Source organism: Cryptococcus depauperatus, chromosome 5, assembly GCF_001720195.1.
Source record: "Cryptococcus depauperatus CBS 7841 chromosome 5, complete sequence".
Lineage (NCBI taxonomy): Eukaryota > Fungi > Basidiomycota > Tremellomycetes > Tremellales > Cryptococcaceae > Cryptococcus > Cryptococcus depauperatus.
The window spans coordinates 1,169,980-1,193,527 of record NC_089472.1 but is presented as its reverse complement, the minus strand read 5'-3'; the positions used below and the strand labels follow the sequence as shown (position 1 = coordinate 1,193,527).

At 45.9% G+C, this 23,548-nt stretch overlaps 10 protein-coding genes across 10 annotated transcripts; 6 read left to right on the top strand and 4 right to left on the bottom strand.

Annotated features, from left to right (window-relative positions):
• Positions 1-139: 139 nt before the first annotated feature.
• L203_104593 (uncharacterized protein) lies at positions 140-1,449 on the top strand (the record flags this gene model as incomplete). Its single annotated transcript, XM_066213973.1, has 8 exons — positions 140-221; positions 267-400; positions 453-536; positions 595-813; positions 861-876; positions 925-1,112; positions 1,159-1,219; positions 1,268-1,449. The coding sequence occupies 8 exons, from the start codon at positions 140-142 to the stop codon at positions 1,447-1,449; spliced, it is 966 nt and encodes a 321-aa protein (XP_066070070.1).
• Positions 1,450-3,394: 1,945 nt separating this feature from the next.
• L203_104592 (uncharacterized protein) lies at positions 3,395-5,087 on the bottom strand (the record flags this gene model as incomplete). Its single annotated transcript, XM_066213972.1, has 6 exons — positions 3,395-3,520; positions 3,575-3,713; positions 3,760-4,191; positions 4,246-4,524; positions 4,573-4,773; positions 4,822-5,087. The coding sequence occupies 6 exons, from the start codon at positions 5,085-5,087 to the stop codon at positions 3,395-3,397; spliced, it is 1,443 nt and encodes a 480-aa protein (XP_066070069.1).
• A 596-nt stretch (positions 5,088-5,683) lies between these two features.
• On the bottom strand, positions 5,684-7,128 carry L203_104591 (uncharacterized protein; the record flags this gene model as incomplete). Its single annotated transcript, XM_066213971.1, has 6 exons — positions 5,684-5,802; positions 5,852-5,990; positions 6,041-6,260; positions 6,309-6,433; positions 6,480-6,818; positions 6,868-7,128. 6 exons carry the CDS (start codon positions 7,126-7,128, stop codon positions 5,684-5,686), a joined length of 1,203 nt encoding a protein of 400 aa, XP_066070068.1.
• A 2,353-nt stretch (positions 7,129-9,481) lies between these two features.
• Positions 9,482-10,525, top strand: L203_104590 (uncharacterized protein; the record flags this gene model as incomplete). Its single annotated transcript, XM_066213970.1, has 1 exon — positions 9,482-10,525. The coding sequence occupies one exon, from the start codon at positions 9,482-9,484 to the stop codon at positions 10,523-10,525; it is 1,044 nt and encodes a 347-aa protein (XP_066070067.1).
• Positions 10,526-10,750: 225 nt separating this feature from the next.
• L203_104589 (uncharacterized protein) lies at positions 10,751-12,551 on the top strand (the record flags this gene model as incomplete). The annotated part of the gene is made up of 3 exons (XM_066213969.1): positions 10,751-10,921; positions 10,965-11,047; positions 11,093-12,551. 3 exons carry the CDS (start codon positions 10,751-10,753, stop codon positions 12,549-12,551), a joined length of 1,713 nt encoding a protein of 570 aa, XP_066070066.1.
• Positions 12,552-13,293: 742 nt separating this feature from the next.
• On the top strand, positions 13,294-14,664 carry L203_104588 (uncharacterized protein; the record flags this gene model as incomplete). Its single annotated transcript, XM_066213968.1, has 4 exons — positions 13,294-13,473; positions 13,533-14,357; positions 14,416-14,487; positions 14,545-14,664. The coding sequence occupies 4 exons, from the start codon at positions 13,294-13,296 to the stop codon at positions 14,662-14,664; spliced, it is 1,197 nt and encodes a 398-aa protein (XP_066070065.1).
• Positions 14,665-14,727: 63 nt separating this feature from the next.
• On the bottom strand, positions 14,728-15,779 carry L203_104587 (uncharacterized protein; the record flags this gene model as incomplete). Its single annotated transcript, XM_066213967.1, has 6 exons — positions 14,728-14,774; positions 14,833-14,841; positions 14,920-15,241; positions 15,292-15,429; positions 15,484-15,508; positions 15,556-15,779. The coding sequence occupies 6 exons, from the start codon at positions 15,777-15,779 to the stop codon at positions 14,728-14,730; spliced, it is 765 nt and encodes a 254-aa protein (XP_066070064.1).
• A 198-nt stretch (positions 15,780-15,977) lies between these two features.
• On the top strand, positions 15,978-16,951 carry L203_104586 (uncharacterized protein; the record flags this gene model as incomplete). Its single annotated transcript, XM_066213966.1, has 5 exons — positions 15,978-16,177; positions 16,226-16,362; positions 16,406-16,475; positions 16,526-16,620; positions 16,725-16,951. The coding sequence occupies 5 exons, from the start codon at positions 15,978-15,980 to the stop codon at positions 16,949-16,951; spliced, it is 729 nt and encodes a 242-aa protein (XP_066070063.1).
• A 148-nt stretch (positions 16,952-17,099) lies between these two features.
• On the top strand, positions 17,100-20,976 carry L203_104585 (uncharacterized protein; the record flags this gene model as incomplete). Its single annotated transcript, XM_066213965.1, has 15 exons — positions 17,100-17,312; positions 17,360-17,524; positions 17,571-17,645; positions 17,689-17,971; positions 18,022-18,042; positions 18,119-18,175; positions 18,225-18,462; positions 18,512-18,583; positions 18,632-18,861; positions 18,916-19,504; positions 19,557-19,743; positions 19,804-20,014; positions 20,086-20,260; positions 20,316-20,848; positions 20,918-20,976. The coding sequence occupies 15 exons, from the start codon at positions 17,100-17,102 to the stop codon at positions 20,974-20,976; spliced, it is 3,108 nt and encodes a 1,035-aa protein (XP_066070062.1).
• Positions 20,977-21,301: 325 nt separating this feature from the next.
• On the bottom strand, positions 21,302-23,453 carry L203_104584 (uncharacterized protein; the record flags this gene model as incomplete). Its single annotated transcript, XM_066213964.1, has 7 exons — positions 21,302-21,419; positions 21,475-21,542; positions 21,599-21,855; positions 21,906-22,002; positions 22,051-22,262; positions 22,321-22,873; positions 22,926-23,453. 7 exons carry the CDS (start codon positions 23,451-23,453, stop codon positions 21,302-21,304), a joined length of 1,833 nt encoding a protein of 610 aa, XP_066070061.1.
• Positions 23,454-23,548: the final 95 nt, after the last annotated feature.

The following is a 23,548-nucleotide window of genomic DNA, read 5'->3' as shown; positions in this document are numbered from 1 at the left end:
AGACAGGTAATTTCGAAAAATATAAAAATATCCAACTTTTTGATATTCTTTCCTGAGATAATTACTAATCACGTGACTTTTACAGGACGTTATATAAACGATTGTTTTACGATTAGAATTCTTGATGTCAATAATCTTCATGGCATTCTTTTTGCCCCGCTATAGAAGCTTGTCAACGGCTGCTGCTTGCTCGCCTGTCTCGCGGCGAGCTATATTGTATGGTCAGTACTCTGGGATCACAAACACCATGCTCATTCCGACTCTAGTCCCAGGCTCAAATCCTCGAATGCTGGAGAAATCTCTTTTGAGCCCTGCCGACTCAATTGCTTACGACTTAGAAGATTCGGTCAGTGTTGGCAAAAAGACAGATGCCCGGCGCTTGGTGGCAGAGCTGCTTGATGTGGGTTTCGCGTAAACATTGCTAGACGCTGGACGCTGAGAAACCAAGTCAGAGTGAGAGGAGGCCAAAGGGAGAGGTAGTTGCTCGTATCAACGCTATTGGAACCAACTATGAGCAAGATGACCTTGATGAGCTTGTGTGTTTCTTCGTCTCCGATTCTCAGCTTTAGATACTTACTGATCAACAGGTCTTAGCTTCGGACAAGACATTTACAGACCATTGCTTTGCCCAAAACCAACTCTGCTGATCATATCGAATATATCATATCACGCATTAATAGGCTTGCACCTGAATACAAACGTTCGGGGAAGCCAGGAGCTATCAGAATTATCGGGATGATTGAGACGGCAAAGGCCATGGTAGACATCAAGACAATTGCAGCAAGTGGCAAAGGACATCTGGATGCTTTGCTTGCAAGTAATATCTTGGACCCAAATATCTGACTTCTGATTGGCGTTAGTTTGCGGCCGAAGATTGCAAGTGATATCTGATTTGGACGTACGATACATTGCTCATTGGCTCAGACTGCGCCGACCTGGGACTTACTCGAACTCCCACAAAAGACGAACTTCTCTATCCTCGTTCAAAATTGGTGACTACTGCCAAGGCTTACGGCCTTCAAGCTATAGATCTAGTTTGTGTAGATTACAAAGACAGAGATGCCCTTCGTAACGAATGCGAGCAAGGTAGAATATTAGGTTTTGATGGCAAGGCAAGTGTGTTTATCAATGTTTGAATCTGTATTGAAAGTTTTGTAGCAAGCAATTCATCCGGATCAAGTCGACACCATACACCGTTCTTTTGCACCAAGCTCCAGAGGTTCGTCATGAGTGTCAGTTTTGTTATAGTATTAATACCATCCTCCAGATATCTTGAAAGCTGCAAGGGTCAAATTTTCTTTTGAATATAATGACCGACTGGGCAAGGGTGCATACACGCTTGACGAATCAATGATAGATGCCCCAGTATACAAGCAAGCTATCAAAATTCTGGCAAAAGCTGAAGCAGCAGGGTTGGAAGTTCCATTAATCACTTTGGAAGATATTTGATGTTCTTGATGACTGTCATGTATTTGGCGATATGAGGGTTTGGCATCTTTGGTTGAACTCATCCAAGCTTATCCGTATTTCAAAGATGGGTGAAAATCCGAAACCATACAACATGCCGCTTCAAAAAGCATGAGCTGGTATTGTAAAGGCAGAGCCGTATATATCCTTAAGAAGATTTGAAGGATAAACATGGCGTAGAAGCTCAAGCTGACCGAGACATACCTACCGGAAACTCACGAGGTTTATATGATGTATTCACGCGACACATTCAAAGTTATCCTTTAGAAACAAAGAGAATGAAATGTATGGGCGTAAGGAATGTCTCTCTCGAAGTCGGCACCTTCATTGCTCAGTTCTATCGGCGTGGCATCTGATTTGTTCTTCATCAGTCATTTATGTCATAGATAATGCCATAGTATTGGCATAGAGCCACTATACACAATGGAAATCAATATCCAGCCACCTTCTCCCATCACGCCTTCGTTGATAATCATGACAGAATTTTCGGTAAATCCCATACATACTAATACATATAAAGAGCTCACATCTCGTGTAGGGGCAAACTTGCCTTTGTCTTTGACACAAATGACCTTTTAACAGGCTGCACTTTGTTTGCCTCAAAGTACATGAGCGTTCTATTAATTGTTTTGAACATCCTTCAGTTGCAGCTCTCCTTGATTGTCTGCCAGTTGGTTTGTTTTGATGGGTCGGTAGTTCTTGAAAAAGTCAAGGCAAACTTTTTATATCAAGAGAAAAGCTGTATAGATACAATGTCGTTCTTTGGGTTGACCAATGTGCCATGGCCTGTCATCAAAATGTCAAGTCAACGATTATAACCAAAAGTCTGCCATGAGCCACAAGACGGGCAGAGTATGAATAGTGAATGTCGAGGCAAAGCAGATTTTGAAGAAATGGAACAAGAAAATTTTTATCAAGCAGGATGGTACAATTTCTTGTACCCCCACATCATCTATTGAACAGCGACTCCACCGGATATCTAACCAAGCCGGTTTAGTAGGCACATTGTGAAAAGAACTCTAGAGGTGACCTTTTCAAACATAGCTGAGCAAAAATACAGAGGTTGCGTCTTTCAGACAATTGAAAGCAACTGAATTTCCTCAACATCTGTTCTGACTGTTTCGTGAAAGTCAGAGACGCACTTTGGAGTACAGTGTAGGTGATGCCAAAGACCTCCTGTTTGTCTGCTATATGAAGATTACAATACCAATCATTCTTGTAATATGTAAATTAAAGGCTCCAGACAATCTGCCTTTTGGTAGCTTTTAGACAGCTATCCAGACGAACGGTCAAGACAGTCTAGTCGAGCAATCGATATAAAAAGCGTTAGGTATTCTAAATTGTGCGTTTGGCTTTTTCTTAATTTATAAACTATGAAGTGATGTGTGTACAGAAAAAGGTAACTCGTTATCATGGTAGACCTGAAGTCGACTTGTGGTAATCTTGGTTCAACTCATCCTGCATTCATAATCATACTTTTATCATCTTGTTCTGATCCTTCCTAAGGTCAAACTCACGTTCACAGTTGCAATATGTCTTTAGCATCACAGTGATATGTAGGTAAACGTCAACGTAAAGCGACACTGAGTTCTATTGGAATCATTCATTATAATGAGAGGGCTGATTGGCAGAATACTTTGCCTGGAATTTCATGAAAACAATCAACTTGACATTTTAGGCTCAGAGTCTTCAGCCCGATCTCCTATTAATCTGACGCTTCCAATTTGGCTTCAACGGATAAAGCTTTTGCTGGACTGTGGCCAAAAATGAGATCAAGCAAGTATGCGGGCATGAACAATTGATTTGTAGAGCAGAAATCCCGTGGTACCATGGATTTATCCTCTGGCCTTGAACAGCATCACGATACACTCTTAAACTGGGCAGTGAAGAACAGTGGTGGTGAGCAAGCGCAAATGTTACATATCTTTCACTTCTGGTTAATACTGTAATTTACTCTTCTCAATCCTATACCTAGTAAAAGCACGCTTCCAACCACGAAAGCGATGGCGATAGGCTTTTGCATCTGAGCAGACAATGGGTACGAATATGTCACCTAGATGTACCTAAATCAACAAAATATCTAATAAACATCAGGAAGCACACTTACAAAGACAGTCTTGGCATGGTTTTCAGTACATCGAGCTTTTCTGATTGTAACGGCATATCTACCGGTGGTATCAAGGTATGTCTTATAGGTTGAATGATCTATGCTGTCGACTGCAAAGGGAGTAAAAACCTCAACGTTTCTGAAATGACTGTATTTAGTACAAGAAAACTATAATTCGTACTTACTTGGCGCCTTCAGGTAAGATGATGGTAAGTTCAGCTTCATCAACGACGGCATTCTGGAGCCCTGTCATGAAGGGCACTCCCAAAACCTTCTTGTCACTGCTAACATCTGTCTTCAAAACATCTCCAAGAGGCATATCATATCCAATGGTAAAACTATAGTTCCATCCACCCAACAAGGGGTATCGTGGCCTGAGTTCCAGTAGTCCATCTACAGTACGTGGACTGGTACGGGTTTGAGAAGACTTGGCCTTTTGAGCAGGTGTCGACCCCTGACGGAAATGAGAAGTGGAAACGTTGCCAATCGTGTCATAATAGTATGGAGAATGAGCGGTTGGTGGGATACGTAGATGAAATTCAGAAAGGACTTGTGCAGGGGTAGAGGCGTGGAAACGAGATTGCTGATGAGCCAGCCGCGAAAAGTGGCCTTTGAGCCTATCGAAATTGTTAGCCACGGCTTTGTGCCGTCAGGAGGTAAAGAAACCATACTTGGGACCAATATTTGCCAAAGCCATCTCGTCTTGAATATTCAAATTTGCACCCCAGTGGCTGACTTCGGCACTGCGCTTGACAGATCGAAGGCCAATGACAGATTCCTTGGTTTCGTAGTGAACTGTCAGTGGCTGCTGTTCCACCTTGGAATCGCCAAGCGTGGAAGGAAGAGAGTGAAATGGTCCAAGGGTCAGAGATGTTCCAGCTTTTGTCACGGTGGAGTCGCGGCTGTAGGTGTCGGGTACAGAGCCATAAGAGAGGATGGTGCTAGGGGATCTATGTACCGATTAGAAAACGCAAGTTGAAGACACTACTTTTGCTCACCGAATTTTGACGCGCTCAACATCAGCAGGGTACCAGCTATCTACATAGGTAGAATTTGTGGTGAAGAGCAAGTACTGCGCATCTTGCTGTTCAATCTCGGCTGGCAGCGGCTGGCTCTGATGGACAAGCACATGCGTCAATGATAAGGTTTTAGTATCTCCTTTTTTCAAGTTTCCCAAAGGCACGGAAACAGTCGGTGGCCTATACAATCCATGAGCAACACTTTAGGAGCCTTGCAGCCCAGCTTACTTGGTATCCAAAACGGTCACACCTTCAACTGCTTTCCCACCAATCGCGACTTCCCACCAAGCTGGCACATCATCTTCTCTTCCAGCAAGTGCCAATTGGTATTTTCCAGGATCATCTACCAATGCCTTGATGTTGTATTGGGTAGTGACATGAGCAGCTGCGCCAGAGAGCTCAATCGTCCGCGCGATGGCAGTGTTGATGTATGTCTGAGGAGGCGGTGAGAGTGAGAGTGCGAGAGGGAGAAGGGAAAGGGCAGCGAGGAGCATGCCGGCCGTATCCACAGTTTCTTGTCGATTATTCTTAAAAGAAATGATAAAGTAAAAGATAAAGTCTGACTTTTTTTTGCTTGACACGACGACGAATGGAAAGGCGGCCATCTCCGCTTCGCGTCATGATGAACGGGACCAAAATTTCATTCTGCTTTCCGCGAAACTCGAGAAGCGAAATTTCTTTTCTTTATCATTCATTCTTCATCTTATTTTCAACATTATCAGCAAGCAAAACACGATTAAACAGCGACAATGTCAGCAATGCAGCAATTACCTTTACATCTCTCAGTCTCTCGTTTTATCACCTTGAACTTTGTAGTCCAATTTTGAACCCCGCATCTCATGTGTACACTGTACCTGCCTTATCCTAGAGGTTCAGTGATAGGAATGGATGCTAGATTGAGGAACTTTGTTCGCAATCGGATTACTGCTGGCTCTGGCCAATTATGCTACGTTGTCTCTGCCATCGCGAGGTTGTAGCCAAGATGAGGATTGCACATCTGTCCATACTCTTTTACCTGTGTTCCAGAATGGACGCACCCAAACAAATATGCATACTACATACAGAATTAAGGAAAGCCGCCCTCTCACTGTTACACAGCCGGAGTTGAGCTTCCGGGGGCAGGAGTTTGTTCCGTGGCCGCAGCCATTTCCCCTGCAGCTGGAGCTGCACCTGCTTGTTGTCCATATTGTTGAGCTTGCCATGCCTGGACTGCATACGTACCGAGTCAGCAAGGCCTAGAGTGTTTGAATGGACTCACACTGAGGGTCGTTGACATCATACCCATAAGCTGCCCAGTAAGCTGCATATTGAGCCCATGCATCAGATCCTTGAGCTGGCGTCGCGCCAGCAGCAGCGGCTTGGGTTCCAGGGGCGCCAGCAGCAGCCTGAGCCTGTTGCTGTTTACAAAACTGTTAGATCCAAGCGGGTGTATGCGATCCAAACTTACAGCATAGTAAGCCGCATACGGGTCCTGTCCAGCCGCTGCACCATAAGCCACGTAGGGATCCTGTCCGGGAACTGCACCGTAAGCCGCATAACCAGCATAAGCTCCTTGGTATTGTGGCTGATTTAAAGCATCCCGCGCCTTGGCGTGTTCTGATCTCAAAACCTCGAGTAGGTCATCGGCGAGGACCTTTGCACGTTGAACTTGCTCATCAGTAGGAGCGCTGCAGACCAAAATCAGACAGTCTATCGATATCCAGCAAGCTACTCACGCAATGTTGATATGCATTGGCTCTTCAGATTCTCGTCCAGTGTCACTTTCCATGAAACCTGAACCCAATCCTTTGATTTGCACCCGCGCACCAGTCTCTGCTTGGATATATTTCACAAACATTCCCTCAACATACAGTCAGCATCGATACGGACAATGACCCAAGACTCACTCCTGGTCCAACCGTCTTGGCTCTAACGTTGAAATTCCTCAAACTGTCCAAGCCAATGTGTAGTTTTTGCTCTGGCCATTTGACTCTCCCATTTGGCATAACACCCGGCGGAGGAGGCAATCCCATCGCACGATTTCTAGCAATCAACGTCCTATCGTCAATCAAGGGACCTAGATCTTGGTGGATGAGTTCGTTGATTTTTCCGACGGCAGCATCCAAGATGGATTGAGACGTCGCGGTGATGTGAATATACAAAGGTGCTTCTCCAACAGGCATTTTAGAACGGTCGGGAACCCATACACCTTTTGTCGTTATGGATGCCCCTGTATCCTCTTGAATCTAATCGAAACGTTGGAATATGTCAAGGTGATAATTGAGACGGACTTGCCTGTTTTTGTGTGGATCCCTTGGTCAAGACGTATCGGTTTCTCAAATCATTGATTTCAATATCCTTAACAAAGTCGCCTTCTTCCTTTTCCTTCCTGAGAACCTCATTCCCTTGGACACCTGGTCGTAAAGATGCGGCGATTTTAGCAGCAATCGCTGCAGCCCTCGCAGCAGCATCCGAAGCAGTGTCGTTGACTGCAGAGACGCTTGGGTCCGCTGCCGAGGGAGCTTCGCTCCAGCGAGACTTTTTTTCTCCTTCCATTCTGCCAAAAAAAAGAATTTGTAGTTGTAAAAGTGAAGAAGATAAAAGATTGCTGCTCAATTCTTGGTCAATCTAGCCGGAATCAAAATTCTCCCAGCCATGAGCCTGATTACGTCTTCTCATTCATCTCTGCGAAAAGTTGACAAACATTATCACTCTTTATATTTTATCAGTTACATCCTTTCTTTTGCTTCGTTATTCATCAACAACACGCTATGCTACCGAATCATGAAGCATTCTGAAAAGTAGCTACAGCTTGGTACGGAGCATACCCTTTACAGCTGCTCTCTTGACTTTGTGTTCATCTCGCCGATAGTCTCAGACTCCATCCAATTCGATATCAGTAGGATTTCTCCCACAGCTACCCAAGGATGCTTTCTCTCCTCGGGATGCTAGAGCTCCTATTGAAACCATCTAACAAGCAAAGAGTGTGTTGCGGCTTAGAGCCGTATGCCAACTCCCATGTCACCTCTCTTTCCACAATAGATCCTGCCATTGTGATATAAACCTTTCCCTCGCATCATCAACCTTGCAAGACCACTCTCAACCCCAAACTCATTCGCCTGGCCAAACCTCTCGACACCATCCAAAATGAACCTGGACTGGGGATTTGATAGCGCCTTTTCCGTTGTATCAATACCCAACGATGCCTCCAGTTCCAAGCTTTTGTTGGTCAACAAGAGTCGATAAACAGCCAACTGAGTTGATCTTTTCAACCGATCCCATACTCTTGTATACCGCCTGACTCTCTGGCCTCTTTCATACCACAGACCCAAGTCTGTAGCGACGTGGCTGCTTTTCTCGAATGACAAACCCACAACTTATCAATACTATAAGTGATAATGATAATCTGCGTAAAAGTCGGATGATGATAAATGCTTGTAACAAGTGGAAGAGGCCTGTAGATGTAACATACGATAGTTGATCCTCGAAGAGGATCCACAATTATGAATGCTGTATATATAACTCTATTGAGGATGGCTACAAACAATATAGCTCAGTCAGCAATCCTCGCGTTGCGACCATGTGTATACACATATATACCGTAAATGTGCAGGGTCGCAACACCCAGCTATGGTAGGGTCACTCGTCCAGACATTGCCTATGCCACTTCACTCTTGCCGAGAGCAGTATCAAATAAGACATAGCTCATGTACGAGCCGCTCGCCATCTACTGCGTCATCTCAGCAACATCTAAACGCTGCCTGCTGTTTGACGCAGATTCCTGCCAAAGAGTAGTACGTGGATACGCACAGATGCAGACTGGGAATGTCTTGACACTAGGTCTACCATTTCAACGTACACGGAGGACCGATTGCATGGAAGCCCAGGAGACCACCACCACTCTATCCACTGCTGAAGTTGGATTTATGACTTCCTCAGACGCTGCTCGACAAGCACGATGGCTACGACGTCTTACCGACCTTGGATACCTCTCTCAGTCCATTCCCATTCCTCACAACCACAATGCTGCCATCCAGCTTGCCAAACATCCTGTCCACCACGACAGATCAAAACCCCTTGACATGCGAGCCCACTCTATACAGAAAAAGGCCTATGTGGTGACATCAAACTCATGTCACTACAAAAGACAACTCGGTAGATGCGTTAACGAAGCGACTCTCTCCTGATCCGCGCCAGCTGCGTCCATTCTTGATCAAACCAACCTCCTTGGTAGGCGTCACGCTCTGCCCGGCTTCTGAAACTTGGGATGCAGGTTGGGAAAGTGTCTTCGGTTTTCTTTGATTACTCCAAAGATTTCTGCGCGCAAGGCTGTCGTTATGCATCATACTCCAAGACAGACCTGAGTGATTCCACGCAAACACTTGCATCGAGATAAAGAAGAAACTATATTACAATACAAAATAGCCATGTACACCATCCTCCGCTCTCGGACATTCCCTGAACTCCGTGCTTGTTACAGTACACTCACATTAAGACTCGACTTGGACGGCAAAGCATCCAAACACCCAGACAAAAGACGCTCCGCTCAGTAGCGACACCGCTCTCCCGGCGGATGGTCTCTACCTCTGGTGGAGTGATCAGAATCGATCCATTGTGTCGATGTAACATGACCCACGCATGGTCAAGTCAGCTCGACCCATCACAAAAGACCGTCAAAGAGCCCGCCTAGCCATGCCTTGTGTCTGTCAGACCTCTCTCCCATTCTTTTCTCTGTCGCTTCCCACTCCTTTCTTCCACTGACGTTTTGCGTGAATGGAAGCGAGAATTCTTGGACTCGAAGGAGGTTGCCATTGATTGTCCGCTTTGCCACTGTTATGGTTTAAAAACATCCCAGGCGTCTCTCGCATGGGTGTTTTCTTTTTCACCCGTCACCAGCCCAAACATCGCCATGTCGGTTGCTACAGGTGTCGCTGATGTTGCTGCAACCATCACTACTCCTATGTTCGATGGAGGGTTTTCTTACGCGATGAGTTCTAATCCTGACTATGGACCATTTTATGCAGGAAATCACCTCGACTTTGGATACCCAATGTGGGAAGAACAAAGTCGAGGTCGACGCGACGATCCAACCCATATCATTGTTCCCGTTTCAACCAACCAGACAGTCCAACAGCCAGCGTCCAATTCACCGCCCAGCTCACCGCCCACAGCTCCGTCCAACGCTCCGTCCACAGGATTCCGCAATGTTAGCTCCTGGGGTTCCGGTGTTGGCGAGGACTATGAACGTGTTAATGATCGTGGGATTAATCCTTTGCTTAGTGAGCGTGAGATAATGGATCGTGCGGCATATGAAGAGTATGATCCTCCGCCGGGACCGCCGCCGTACACCAGAACGCCTCAGGAGGATACGTCCAACGGCTACTCGACAGATAGACAGAACGGTACAGGTCTAGTCGACCTGAGTACATTCGAGGGCTATCCATGCGGCATAATATCCAACTCGATGGATTCCGGCAAAGGGGAACAGCCGCCCTCCTATACAGCTACAGCTACAGAAACACCTGCCTTACCTCCAAGACCAGATGCGAAGCGGTCTGCGGTCCGTTCATTCTTCACAGGGCTGTTTCAACCATCTCGATATAGGGAGTCCACAGGTGATACAGCCATCTCCCGTGGTCCTAAAGACGTCGGTACATCTGGTTCAAGATGGGCTTCTGGCATGGGATGGCTCCGTCGTGCGAGGAACAGGACGAAGGGATATTCACAATTGTCGAGCGACGTTTCCAGTGAAGAGGGGACAAATAATGTTTTTATCTCGAAAAAAGATGGTCGGCAACCGAACGCCAAGAGCCGCTTGAGAAGAGCTCCATCGAGGAGCTCTATCGAAAAATCCTCTTCGCCCTATCACAACCAAAGCTATGAGAGTCAGAGCAGCGTTGGGAATTGGATGTCTGCGAGACTGACCAACGCAGGGTCGTGGTTGTGCAGGTAGGACGTCGAGTACGGGTATGGGTTGGGTGGCTATAATATGTCTATAGTACATAATGTCCAAGGCATATAGTGTTTTCGTTTTATAAATGTTGAGATGTAGTTTGAGAATGCAACAATATCGTTGGAAAGATGAATAAGTGGGGGGTCGAATAGGGCGGCATAATTCTGCAACTCACGTTGGATTCAATTCATTTGCTTTTGCATCATCATCTATAGATCAACGGATATGCCCTCAAAGAGGTCTTTTAAGCGGCGAAACGAGGATGAAAAAGATGGCAGGTCCAACAAGCGTCAAGGTAGAAACAGACGTGAGCAGACGTATGATACTTTTGACGCTGCGCTGGATGGAGGCGTAGAGATGGAAGAAAAGGGCGAGAGATATAGGGATGGTGACAAGGTAGGTGGAGAGGGAGAGAGGAGGGAAGGGCTAAGAGAATTAGGCGCAAAGGTTTTACGAACGGGCAGTGGAATTGTATGCTAAAGCTGCTCAACTAAGAGAGACGTTTGATGCTGTCTACAACCAGTACGTGGTCTGATCCACGGTTGGACTTGGAGTGACGGTACGTAGGGCTAGGACGTTGTACAATCTGGCAGCTCACTTTCTCCTACCGCCGACGTCTCTTTTAGTTTTGCGTCAATCCGTTGTACTGTATGAAAGAGCGAGTGTCTTGACCCATTCGCCATTGTTACGCATGGACGTCGCCTTCAACCTTGCGCAGGCGGTTTCTACCCTGGCCGATATTTTGGAAGATGTCGAGGATGAAGAGGTTGGAGAGTTGAGAAAGAGGGCGAGAGATACCCTTGCCGAGGTCATGGACGGGCAGGAAAGTTTTCTGGCCGTCGCTTCCCAGGCCACTGAAGAGGAAGAGGAAGGGAAAGAGGTCAAGGTCGAGGAAGAGGCAGTTGGAGACGAGGTGAGAGGGATGGAGGTTGACCGTGCGAATGGAGAACACTCGTCAGCTTTTGAAACCCATCTCCCGACGCCTTCGACTTTTATCGATACGGTGTTGGCTCTTGTTGAACTTCATCTCACCCTTTGGGAGTCTCGTCCCACCCCTCACCCACCCACAGAGGACGAACAGACAGCCGTTAGGGCTATACTCGGTCGAGCGGCCGCTATTGCTCCGCCTGGGCGTCAGGCTGAGCTCGATTTGGCTGAGATCGACGTCCTCCTTGCCATGGACAGGATTGTGTGGGATACGTACAAATCCGAAGCAAAGGCGGGATCGGGGATAGAACACTCTCTAAACGGAGCCGTCTCCGCCCTCGAAGCTGTCCTGGCCAGTCTCGATGTGGTGCCAGCAGAGGACAGTACGGTTCGTCACAGAGTGCTCGCCACCCTGGCTGATACCCATATGGCGATTGCCTCTCGTCTCATGTTGCTCAATCATCAGCTACCCCCTGGTCCAACCGCGCTTGCCCAAGATGCATGGGACAATCTGTCCCGAGCCATCACCCATCTCAACGCCACATTGAATCTAGCGACAGACGCCAACACTCTGAGAGGAACCAAGGCTTCTATACTGTTGACTTTGTCAAAAGCTAGCCTGGAGCGAGCCAAACTGGCCACGTCGAATGAAACATCAAGAAGAAATATCGAGCAGTTACTGGACAACGCTGTGACATATGCTGGTAGAGCAGGCGAAACGTTGGGATGGAGGTTCCTTAAAGTGGTAAACACTCCAATCCCGAGTGGTGGTACACTAAACATCAGTGGTAGCTCTGGTGGTAACGTCGTTCCTCATCAAGCAGGCTGGGAAATCGAACTTTTAGGACGCACGATTGCTCTCCAACAAATTCGAGCTTGTCTTTTTGCCTCTCACACGAATTTCTTGTCTGAAGATGCAAGAAACAAGTATCGGGAAGGATTGGCCAATGTTCTCGAAACGCTTCAAAGTATAAAGGATAGCGAGCGAGTCCTTTCCGTGCAGGATGTTGAACGGTGGATAGCCAATCTTGAAGATGATCAAGGTGACTTGGATGAGACCGAGAAAGATTGGTGGCGCGAGATTATGGCAGTATTGTAGCAAAGTACATTCATAACCCTTTTGCCTCTAAACTCCTGTAGTAACTATCCAAGTTGATTGGCTGTTTCATCAACATCACCGTCACAGGAGAAGATATACAAAATGTATGCTCTCTTTGAACTCAACTCACACATCGCAGCCGAACAGTAAACGAATAAACGGTGGGCTGCACAGTCAGAGAGAGGAGAAAAACAAAAACAAATCTACAGCTGACACATACACATACACACCTGTCCCTATTCTCCTCCTCCCTTCTCTTCCCCTTTGTCCCATCTCAAACCCTATAGTAGGGGAAGACTGCCCATTGCCCAAGTATGCATGCAGATAAATCGTGACTAATAAGAGTGTACCTCTACACATTCTTGGAATCCAAAAAATACAGCCAGGGAACTGTCTACGGCTGTTAAAAGCATACAGCTGACACTGCTATCTTGTACCTGTCCAATCCCCCCAGGTATCAGATCTTGTTCCCTGGTTGAGAAGAAAGTCAAAAAAAAAAAAGGACTGCAGAGCTGGAGTAGAAAAAGGTCACCGTCAGAAGGTTTCCGACAAGGAGGTTATATAGAGAGTAGCTGTTGGAGACCCGACATTGTACAACACTTGGACAGTCATTCTCAATGATTAGTTGTGTATGGGTAGATTGACTCTGCCAAAGGATCGAGACAGGTGAACTTCCAGTAGCTCATCTGGAGCAACAAATTAGGCATACAATTGGACTCTGTTACGACTTGCAATTTTGAGAATGCTCTGTGGGCAAGCTGTCAAATCTACAACGAGAAGAGAAAGACGATATTCACCTTCAAAAACCAAAGTATTGGACGCTCATATGGGTGAAATCAAGAACTGGCATCCGCAACTGAAGAGCAGCGGGAAAAAGTCTGACAGGTGTAAAACTGATTTCGAAGATGGACGCTCACATTCGGTAAGTGTCTTGACGCTCAAGAACACGTTGTACTCTTGTATTTATTCGTTTCGGATTAGTTGACGGGGCGTCTCCCAACGCATGAAGACAGCCTATTTGATGGTGATTACTATTCAAATCTGCCCCTTCGGCATACAAGATGTCAGTCCGACACTATGATTCTAAAAGAAATCGATAATCTTCGTCGAATGGCAGAGTACAGTGTGGGCGAAACCTTTCCAGAAGCCAGAAGGAGAAATGGGCAGCTCCAAGGGGAAGTTGCTCATGAGGAAGGTACGAGGAAACCATCACATCCTTATGCCCTATCGAGGTCGAATTCTGGATCGAGTTTATCGTCGACTATATCGCCATCATCTCCATTCCGGAATAACCTATCAGATACACCGTTGAGCTCCAAGACGAGGAGCCCACCAGAGAGCCCTTCTCGTTTTCCTCCTGATCCACCCCACGATGCCATCTCGTTCGATTCAACATATTCCATGGCTTCCTATCATGTCGTTACCCCGTCCCAATATATGGCCTGTCCTCTGGGTCCTGCAATGCAGGAAGCGTCTATGTCAACGAGAAGATTCCTAGCACAATCGCCAGGAGATCTAAGACCACCTACGTTGCTCAACCCGATGGCGCTTGGCGGATGGGGAAGAGGGTGGGAAATACCGTTTATGCATAAAGCGGTCTTGAGCCCTGCCCCGATCGGAGCGGATGCAGTGAGGCGAGAAAATGAAGAGAACGCAAGGCGAAAAAACAGAGGAAATGCAAGGCTTGAGATAGATGATTCGTGGCTGAGTATCTCTGAAGGGGATGGAGTGGGAAGTGATGTGTGGGGCAATGAGAGAACGGTAACAGGACCAAAGTCGAGCCGATGGAGTGCCACATTTTCAGATGTAAGTTGCGAGTTGCATTGGAACGCTGGCCAAGAAGAGGACTAATCAGGCTCTAAAGATTGACTCTGAAGAGCAACAGCAGGATAAAACTGGTCCGACGGAAGCCTCTCGTATCCGGGATGCATACCTCGTAAGTGATCCTATGCAATTTGAAACATCGGTCAGCCAGGATTGACGTTTGCTGTAGAAGAGTGTTAGCCCAAGAGCTTCCCCTCCATCATCTCCTCAAAATGTCCCACATCCTGATCCATATCGGCGCAATTCCGAAACACTCTCCATGAAATTTCCCCAACTTGCCATATTCTAACAAGTTGAAACAATGTCATCTCGTATACCAGTGCATATATTAGTCTTGGTTAGCAATACACCTCTATTGTTGTGATAGTGATCTGAGTTGATACAGTATCGAAACGGTTTCTTTTATATTTAATGAGCTAGACACTTTTTGTTTGTATATTTTGTGAATGCAGCGCACTTTGTTTTGCTATGCGTCAAGCTGTTTGCTCTTTGGTCAGATGCTAGTCTTCGTATTCTGGCTCGATATCTGGCATCTTCAACCAACCAACCCTCTCTGCAAGCTTGTTTAGAAGCCATCCACTCAATCCCCAAACCTCTAGCCGTTTGCCCATGCGATCAGTAAGTATTGAATGTGTATTTCCTTTTGGCAGTACAACGAGGTCATTCACTCTAATCTTGTGATAGGGCTTGAATCTATCTACTCTGAAATAGTGGGTGCTTTGTCGACTTTTCTTCAGTAATGCAGAGATTGAAAGAGGGAGTAAGGCTGATACTTCTGTAGAAGAAAGATTCAGTAACGAAAGGGGAAGGGAGGTGAGAGGTGCACATAGAGTAGGGAATGGAGCTGGAGTATCGTGTACAAACCCCTGCTTTAGTTAGCCTTGCCATCCGACCTCAACATACAGCAAGGCCATACGACAAAAGGCCAAACCCTTGCACGATTACCGAGACTGTACTCTGGGTCGAGCATACCGAGTATTTCCACATTTTCTGGCGGAAGCGCTAATTCTTCTTGAGCTTCTCTCAGTGCTGTATGCAAGAGATCTCCATCCGTCTACCGTTTTATCCATTCAGTATAACTCATAAGCTACCCCGCAATTCATCTTACGCTGTCTGCCTTGCCACCTGGAAAGCTGCCCGATAGTCAGTCTCAAAGAGACGAGAAAAACCTCATCCTTACCTCACTTCGCCAGCATGTACTCTCATTGCCTTTGCCCTCACCTGCATCAACACATGCGGCTGGCTATCAATATTCAACAAAGGGATGAGGACGGCTGCTTCTGAAGGTGGGCGATTGAAGCTGACTGTATGCGCTGGGAGTGCTTGCAAGGAAGGTCTCTGTAGCGGGATGAGTGAGCGAGAAATATTATTGAGAATAGCTTGAGTGAATGGCTCAATAATCATTATATCGTCGCAGGTAAAGTTAAAACAGAAAAAAGATGATTATAATTAAAATAAATAAATATTATAAACTTGTTGCGGCATTTCTATCTTTATTCTTTCACTTACACTTTTATCTTTACATATTTCGACATTTCTTCTTGCATATACTGACCGTTTCAAGGCCGCAAGTTATATAGGCCTTTTATATATATAGCAAGCATGATGTCTACAAGTTCAACCACAGACGAGCATTTCATAGAATTTCGTGACAAGACCAACTTTCGATCTGTCAAGCGGGCAGACCGGTCTGTCTCTGCCATACTCGAGACTTCAGTGTACTCTGTAATTTACCATTATAACGAAGCAAGCAGCGGGTGGGAAAAGCAAAAGCAAGAAGGCCCATTATTCGTCGTGAAGAGGCAAGTTGAGTCTCAGGAGGATAAAGGGATGTGCTGATGTGAATACAGAGAGAAGAGTCCAGAATACATGCTATACATGCTTAACAGGCAGACCGTCAAGAACCCTGCGATACCGCTCGTACCAGGGGAGATGAAGATGACAGTGGTGGATGCTGGGATGCTGCAAGTAGCTCGACGGGGTGAAAGTACGTCCGGGATGAATAAAGGAGTTGAGCTGACGGCGGGCAGAGATGAGAATAGGTATATGGTTTAGTGAGGGACCTGAGAGGGTAGATAAGTTTAGAGAGGTCATTCTCGGGTCAGTCTGAGAAGGGAATGTCGAGCGGAGGAGCACTAAACGGATGACAGAATCGTTGGCGAACCGTCAAAACGACCAGAGTCCATTGCTTCTCCATCGGCTGTCTCTCCGCAACTACAGCCGTCATCTACAGGAGATGGTCTTAGTAAACTTTTCGAGGGATTGATGAGAGTAGGTTCAAGGGATGAAGTGTCTTGACTCATGAGATCCAGCCTGCTCCTCCACAAGCTGCTGACGAGGTTACCAAAGACAGCAAAGGGAACAGCGAGACTATGGCTGTGCCAGCGCCAAGATCACCTAACCAGACGCCAGCAGTCTCCCAAGCTTCAGCTGAAAGATACGAGACTGCTGATGACTTGTTGGCAAGTATTCTAGGAAATTTGATCCCCACAACGGCACCACCTGCACCAAACCCGTCTTTCTACCAGCAACCTCTGTCTGTTGATCCTAGACAAAACAGAGTAAAAGAGAGTTGACGTGCATAATAGTTGTATTTTTATGTATGTTTTGCAAGTGCCACATTGATTTTGTTTTTATCCGCGTCGCCGTTGTCTTTTTCGTTTTGATTTTGTCTTTTTCTCTTTTGATTATCTTTTTCTTCTTCTTCTTTCTCTTGTCAACGCTATGTCTCTGCCAATGCACCTACGCTCCTACAGGGAGAAGAGCAAAGACGAGCTGACAAGAGACTTTTTTAACATTCCACTTCAAGAGCAATTACCAGCTCCTTCAGACCCACCTGTGGTAGTCAAGCTCAGGCAGAATGGGAATGGCAAGAACGAGATGCAAGGGATGGACATCAACGCAGTTTTGAGCGTCGAGGGCAAGGAAGAGGTCTATGTGAGTTGCCATGCCAAAAAGAGACGTAAGGCTTATATGTCAATCAGGCTGGAAGACTTTCATTGCTCCCACCTTTTCTCTGCTTTATATCCCTCGACAGAAAGTCTTGCCGGTGTACGCTCCCGTTATGTACCATTCGTAGAGTTGAGAGACTCAACTCGAGGGCTGGCGTGTTTGCACTATCTCTTGCAACATGGCATGGCATGAGAATTGTGCGTCACCGGCAAAATGTGGCTGCGACTGACCGACCATGAGCAGGTCTTGCAACTGACATCACTCTTACCGACGGCAGAACAGTTTGCCATTCTTCTTCGTGACGCTCTCAAGGCTCAGGTTGGTCGTGTGAGGGATACAAAATGTGGCTCATACGCTGCAGTTACCGGCAATGAAACAACTCAAGCCATTCCTCCCGTCCCTTTACTCTGAATATCTCTTGTCATCAAGTAACAAACAGCAGGGATCACAACCGGACTTGCTTACTTCTGTAGAAAATAGCTCATCTGGCGGAGTCTATGATGGAGAGGGTGACTTGAGAGGTCCAGGTGGTGACGGAAAGGGACGTTATGAAAGAGGCTTGGGAGAGATATTTGGATTTCCGGGCGATGCCAAAAAGATGAGGGAGAGAAGTAAGATGAAGCTTTGGAAGGAATATTTCACGAGTCTGTCTCTGTTTTTACAAAATGTTGATCTTGTTGACACTTGATGTTAGTTCACGGACGGAATTTCACTGGTAAGCTCATTTTATTGACTTTCCAATTGACGACCCATAGTGTTGCGATACCCGCCATTTCAGAGACTTCTTCAAGTCGGCCTCCCTTCAAGGTTACGAGGCGAGCTATGGGAAGTCATGTCTGGTTCAGTCTGTGAGGCCGCCTAATCTCTTCCTATATCCATTGTCTGACAGGATCATAGATTTACGTTATGCAAACCCACAAACATACGATCTCCTGCTATCCCGAAATGCTGGCAAACACTCCCAGTCTACGGATGAAATTGAGAAAGATCTCAATCGGTCATTACCAGAGTACAAGGCTTATCAATCAGAAGAAGGCTTGGCAAGGTTGAGGAGGGTTCTTGTAGCCTATAGTTTCAGGAATCCAGAACTGGGTTACTGTCAGGCTTTGAACATTGTTGTGGCCGGTTTGCTCATGTAAGTCATTCTAGTCTGCCAATTGGGTGAAAATGCTTAAAAAAAATAGCTACATGTCGGAACAGCAGGCTTTCTGGTTATTGGAAGTCCTTTGCGAGAGAATACTTCCAGGTTACTATAGGTTAGTTTCACAGCTTGTTCACATGTTCTCTGCTAAGCTGGATTAAAGTCCCTCGATGGAAGGCACATTGCTGGACCAGCGTGTCTTTGAGTCTCTAGTTCATCGCTGCCTTCCCATGATCCACGATCATTTCCGTTCAGTCGATGTTCAAATCTCTGTAGCCTCACTTCCTTGGTTTTTGAGCTTGTACATCAACTCGATGCCACTCATTTTTGCCTTCCGAATTGTTGACTGCGTTTTGGCAATGGGTGTCAAGGTTCTTTTCCAAATTGGTCTTGGTGAGATACTCCTTCATACCATATTTTGACATTCATCCAACTCATGACGAATAGCTGTGCTGAAGATTAACGGCGACGCCCTCCTAGAAGTCACAGACGACGGCATGTTCATCAATCTCATGCGCGGCTACTTCTCCACTATTGGTGATTCTGCTCACCCAGACCATGCCGACCCGCGAGTGCGGGCTATTACAAATTTTCAAGAGCTCCTTGTTGTTGCTTTCCGTGAATTTAGTGTGATCACAGACGAAACCATCACTACTGAACGCAAGAGGCTTCGAGCCATCATCTCGGATGAGATCGAGAAGTTCTCTAAACGCGCTGCGGTACGAAATTTAAAAAAGGTTGGAAGCTTCTCAAAGGAGCAGGTTGGAATTATCTACGACCACTATTTCTCCGCAGTGTGTTCACCCGAAGCTGGGCCGCCCGTTCAGCCAGGACCAATATCATTGCCAGGTGATCAGTTTAATCAACCCCGAATACAAGTTGATGCTCAAGGAAGAGTTGAAACGAGAATTGATCTCAGGACGTTCAAAGTTTTCATTGGAGCTATAGCCACATGGGCGAGAGAAGAGACAGTGACGACCAATGCGTTCATGCAAAGAACTGATCGAAAGATCGCAGATCATGAATTGCTCGATCGGTGAGTCTCACAATGTTCTGTGGCGTACGCTAAGGCTTTGGGAATTTGGCAGGTTATTCTACGCATGGGATACTTTGAATCAAGGCTCATTATCTTTACAAGATGTCGTGCTTGGTCTGGATCAGGTGATGTCTGTGGGATTGATGGAATCGATCGAGTGGTTTTTTAAACTGCATGACAAAGATAATGATGGGTACCTTACAAAAGACGAGGTGATCCAATTGTCTGAATCTTTACTAGCAAGTTCTTTCTCTTATTATTCAGACTGGACTTTTGACGATTAATCTTCTATCGATTAGTTCATTTTCCGTAACGAACCTGGAGACATATATCTCGCTTCAGTATCCAAGTTTATTCTCAATGCTTTTGAATTTGGAGATGCTACTGCACCACCAGGAAGTGTGACTTCTCCCAAGGACAAGGAAACTCTGAATGGTGATTTAGAGACCGCGTCCAGCGCAAGGGAAAGATCGAATTCGACTGCTGCCCCTCACAACTTGCCATATCTCAGTAATTATTTTCCTTCTTTGGCATTCAATTTGAGCGCATATTGCAGCAGCAGAACTGATTATTAATCGTAGACCTCGCAACATTTAGAATGGTTGTACTTGCCGACGAACTGTTAGAAAACTTCTTTGATCATGATTTGACGGCTTCTTTCCAACTTGAATGCACCGAAGAAGAAGATTACCATCAAGCGCACCAGAAACCTGAAGGATTAATAGGCGGTTTGATGAATATGGTTGTTACTAATGAGTGCGTTTCTCTTTCTGATCACCAAAATTCCATTTAATTGACCCATTTTTGGTAGAAATAAAAATCGCTTCAACCGCTTTGCAGATGGTTTTGGTGCGGCTCTTGGCCGTCACGCTGAATGGCGAAAGCCCTCACTTGCTAAGGACGCCGATCCTAATAACATTACCAACACAGCCGCCAACTTACGCGCCCGCGAGTCTCTCCTTACCCCGGCCCAACAACAGGGGCATTTACAACGCGGGCGCTCCTCTTCATCAACATCGGCTCTTTCTCAATTATCTCAAACATCCCAAAAAACTGTTTCTACCATAGGTGGTAGTGGTAGTAATGGCGGCGAAGACAAGAGGAGTTTGGCCGAAGTTGAAGCGAGATATAGGGAAGAAAGCAAGATGGTCAAAGCGGCTCAGGAGGCAGTAATGCATAGACCTAATTTCGCCATTGATGCTATTGGCGATAGCGATGACGAAGGCGGTGCAGAAGAGGGAGAAGATGAGACGGCAGCGATTATGAATGAGGTAGAGAGATTCCTAGCTCAGCATGGCGCTGATGATGAGGGACTGAAGGGCGAACAAAAGAAAGTTGCTACTGGTGAGTACTATCACAATCGTGCTGGTCTTCACAAGGTGTTGTCAGTATTCGCTCATAACTTTCATACAGAGCTACTTGCGGCTCAGCCGATTGGCCACAAGAAGGACGATGATTTGGTAGATATCTGACAATTGCCTACATGGAAGAGAAATTAGAAGTCTGAAGATGGTCTGTTGGTCAATCTTGTTTTAAACATTCCCATTGTATGTATATATATTCTTATACATCCATCACCCAATTTCCAGCTTTTCCCCGCTTTGCAACGGCGGAGATAGCAACTCTCTTGCCTTTGCAGCTTTGTCTTTCGTTTTCCCAAAACACGCTCTGATTCTTCACCTCAAATGGCTTAGCAAACACTGGTGCTATAATTCTATGCTATATTATCCCGTGTTGTTACATTATGATTAATTGTACAGATATCACCATAAAGTGATTAAGATATCACAATATACTCTATTGGTTCTTTACCCTCACATCCCTTCCTTGCCAAATACAAATTTCATATGCCAGCATGAGCAAGAGTTGCCCACAGAAATCGACCATTGCTGAATGGATAGGCAGTGTATAGGAACTGTATGTTTTCTTCATTAGTTGCCAAACCCACGTTCGCATATTGCATGACAGACTCAGGATCAAGGTCTTTAGACCAGAAGAACAAGGTCATGTAATGAGCTGCGCTTAGAGATAAAATAGTCTTGTCATTCGGTGTTGTCAGCATGGACCTTTTCGGTATAATCAAAACTAACATACTGTCAGAGCGAAAGCTACCCATCCAGTCCATCCTAAAGATAAATCAATCCATCCTGCCCAGTTCACGAAAAGCAAAAATGCTCCTTGGCATAAAAAACTTATGACAAAAAGAGTGAGGCTACTTTGTAAAGGAGTGAGACATAAATGTGGTGAGAAACTATGAGTAATTGTACGAAGTTGTGGGTGAGGATGAAGAAGGGTATGCAACTGGGTGGACAGACGGTTTGCGTGGATGGCACCAATTGATCCTGTAAGACCTGCAAAAAAGTCAGGAGCCTGAGAAAACATTGTAGAATGAGTTAAGTACCAGTCATAGATATGGCCAGTAATGCGAAGCCTCTGTACTTTTCGACGCCCTTGGAAAGAACCATTCCAGTACCACTAGATATCAGCATCGCCCCAATCTAGATTTTTTGAGCTATTGAATTTCAAGACTTGTTGACGAAACGCACCAGAGGAATCCAGCCGCCTTTGGCAACTTCCTTGACCCATCTATTACGCATGACGCTTTTTGTGAACCATCCCGCTGAAACTGACATAATGATGACGGCCAACAGAGGAATAACAGTGTCCATTGTTCCGACAAGAGCCGTACCTAACAGAGCGAGAATGAAAAGAGTCAAGAGGTCACCAAGGCATGCAGCCAGTGGCGGAGTAATATTATCTGTACTCCAAACATCTCAATTCAGCGAATCAAAAGTTAGTAGGCATGAATGACCAACCAGGATCTGCGCCAGTCCACCTTGAAATGACTATAAGATTCCCCATAAAAGATCCTAAGACGGCACTGCTAATCCCCGCAGCCCCCATACCTGTTGCTAAAACCATGACCAGCTGCTTCCATCCAGGCCGAGTATAACCCTCATGCCATTCCTGATTGGCACTAGAAAGCCCAGGCTCAAGCTCTGAACTAGTACTGTTCCCATGGTAGATATTGTCGGGAGCATCACCCAATCGATGGATTGTCACAAGACCAAGCCCAAAACTGATGAAAGCGGCAATGCAGCTGATAATCAGTGATTGAAGTCCAAGGAGAGTCATGTTGGCCACAAGCATGGCACGACGTGTAAGGCGGTGGTCAAGCTCCCCGATATTGGCAGAGGTACCAAGACGAGCAGATAAACACATTTCAAGGTTACCTTTGAGATTGCCAGTCATAGGTATTAATATGAAAAGCTCATCGACTCTCTGGAATACTCTCCACCGCGCGAGGTGTTCCAAAAGTTCACCAGTAAACACTAGTCCAATTAAAGAGAGCATCAAAGATGGTGTTGCCTAATGATAATCAGAAGCGTTTAAAATGTACCACCAGAACACGGAAACCCACTTCTGCCAACAGTCTGGCTAGGTCTCTCATTTTATGTGTGCCTCTGGTTGACGGCGATGTCCCTGTTAAGCTGGGCTCCACATAAGCAAAGGTCGCTTGTGATACCTCTCTCCTCTGGCAGTTCTCGCTCAATGACCTGTCTTCAAGAAATTCGTCCACATTGTCGTCCTCAACAGCAACTTCCTCATAATCCGCTTGAAAGATCTTGAATTTTCCTTTATTTTTCGAGTTTTCTGAAGAAGCTTTGGTACTCAGCCAATCCGCTTCTCTCGAATCATGATCCGCTTCTATTTCTGCTCTATCAACTCCTATACCTTGCCTAAACGAGGAGCTTGACGTATATGTCAGTCCTCCATTTAATTTTCCTTCTCCATGCCTGTTGGCTTGACATGAATGATTATGAGACTGTTGCTCATATGGCGAATCTCGATATTCTTCTTCTCGATAAGGTGAACCTGCGGCGGCAGCAGCAAGCCTCTTTACTTGGTGCAGCTGTTCCGCCACGTCCCTTTTGAGTATTGGAGACATTCGTAAGGAGTTATTTTGACTTATTGTTTCTAGGTAAAATAGTCGGATAAGAGATGAGATGGATATATTTACCATAATACTAATCACGTGATCGT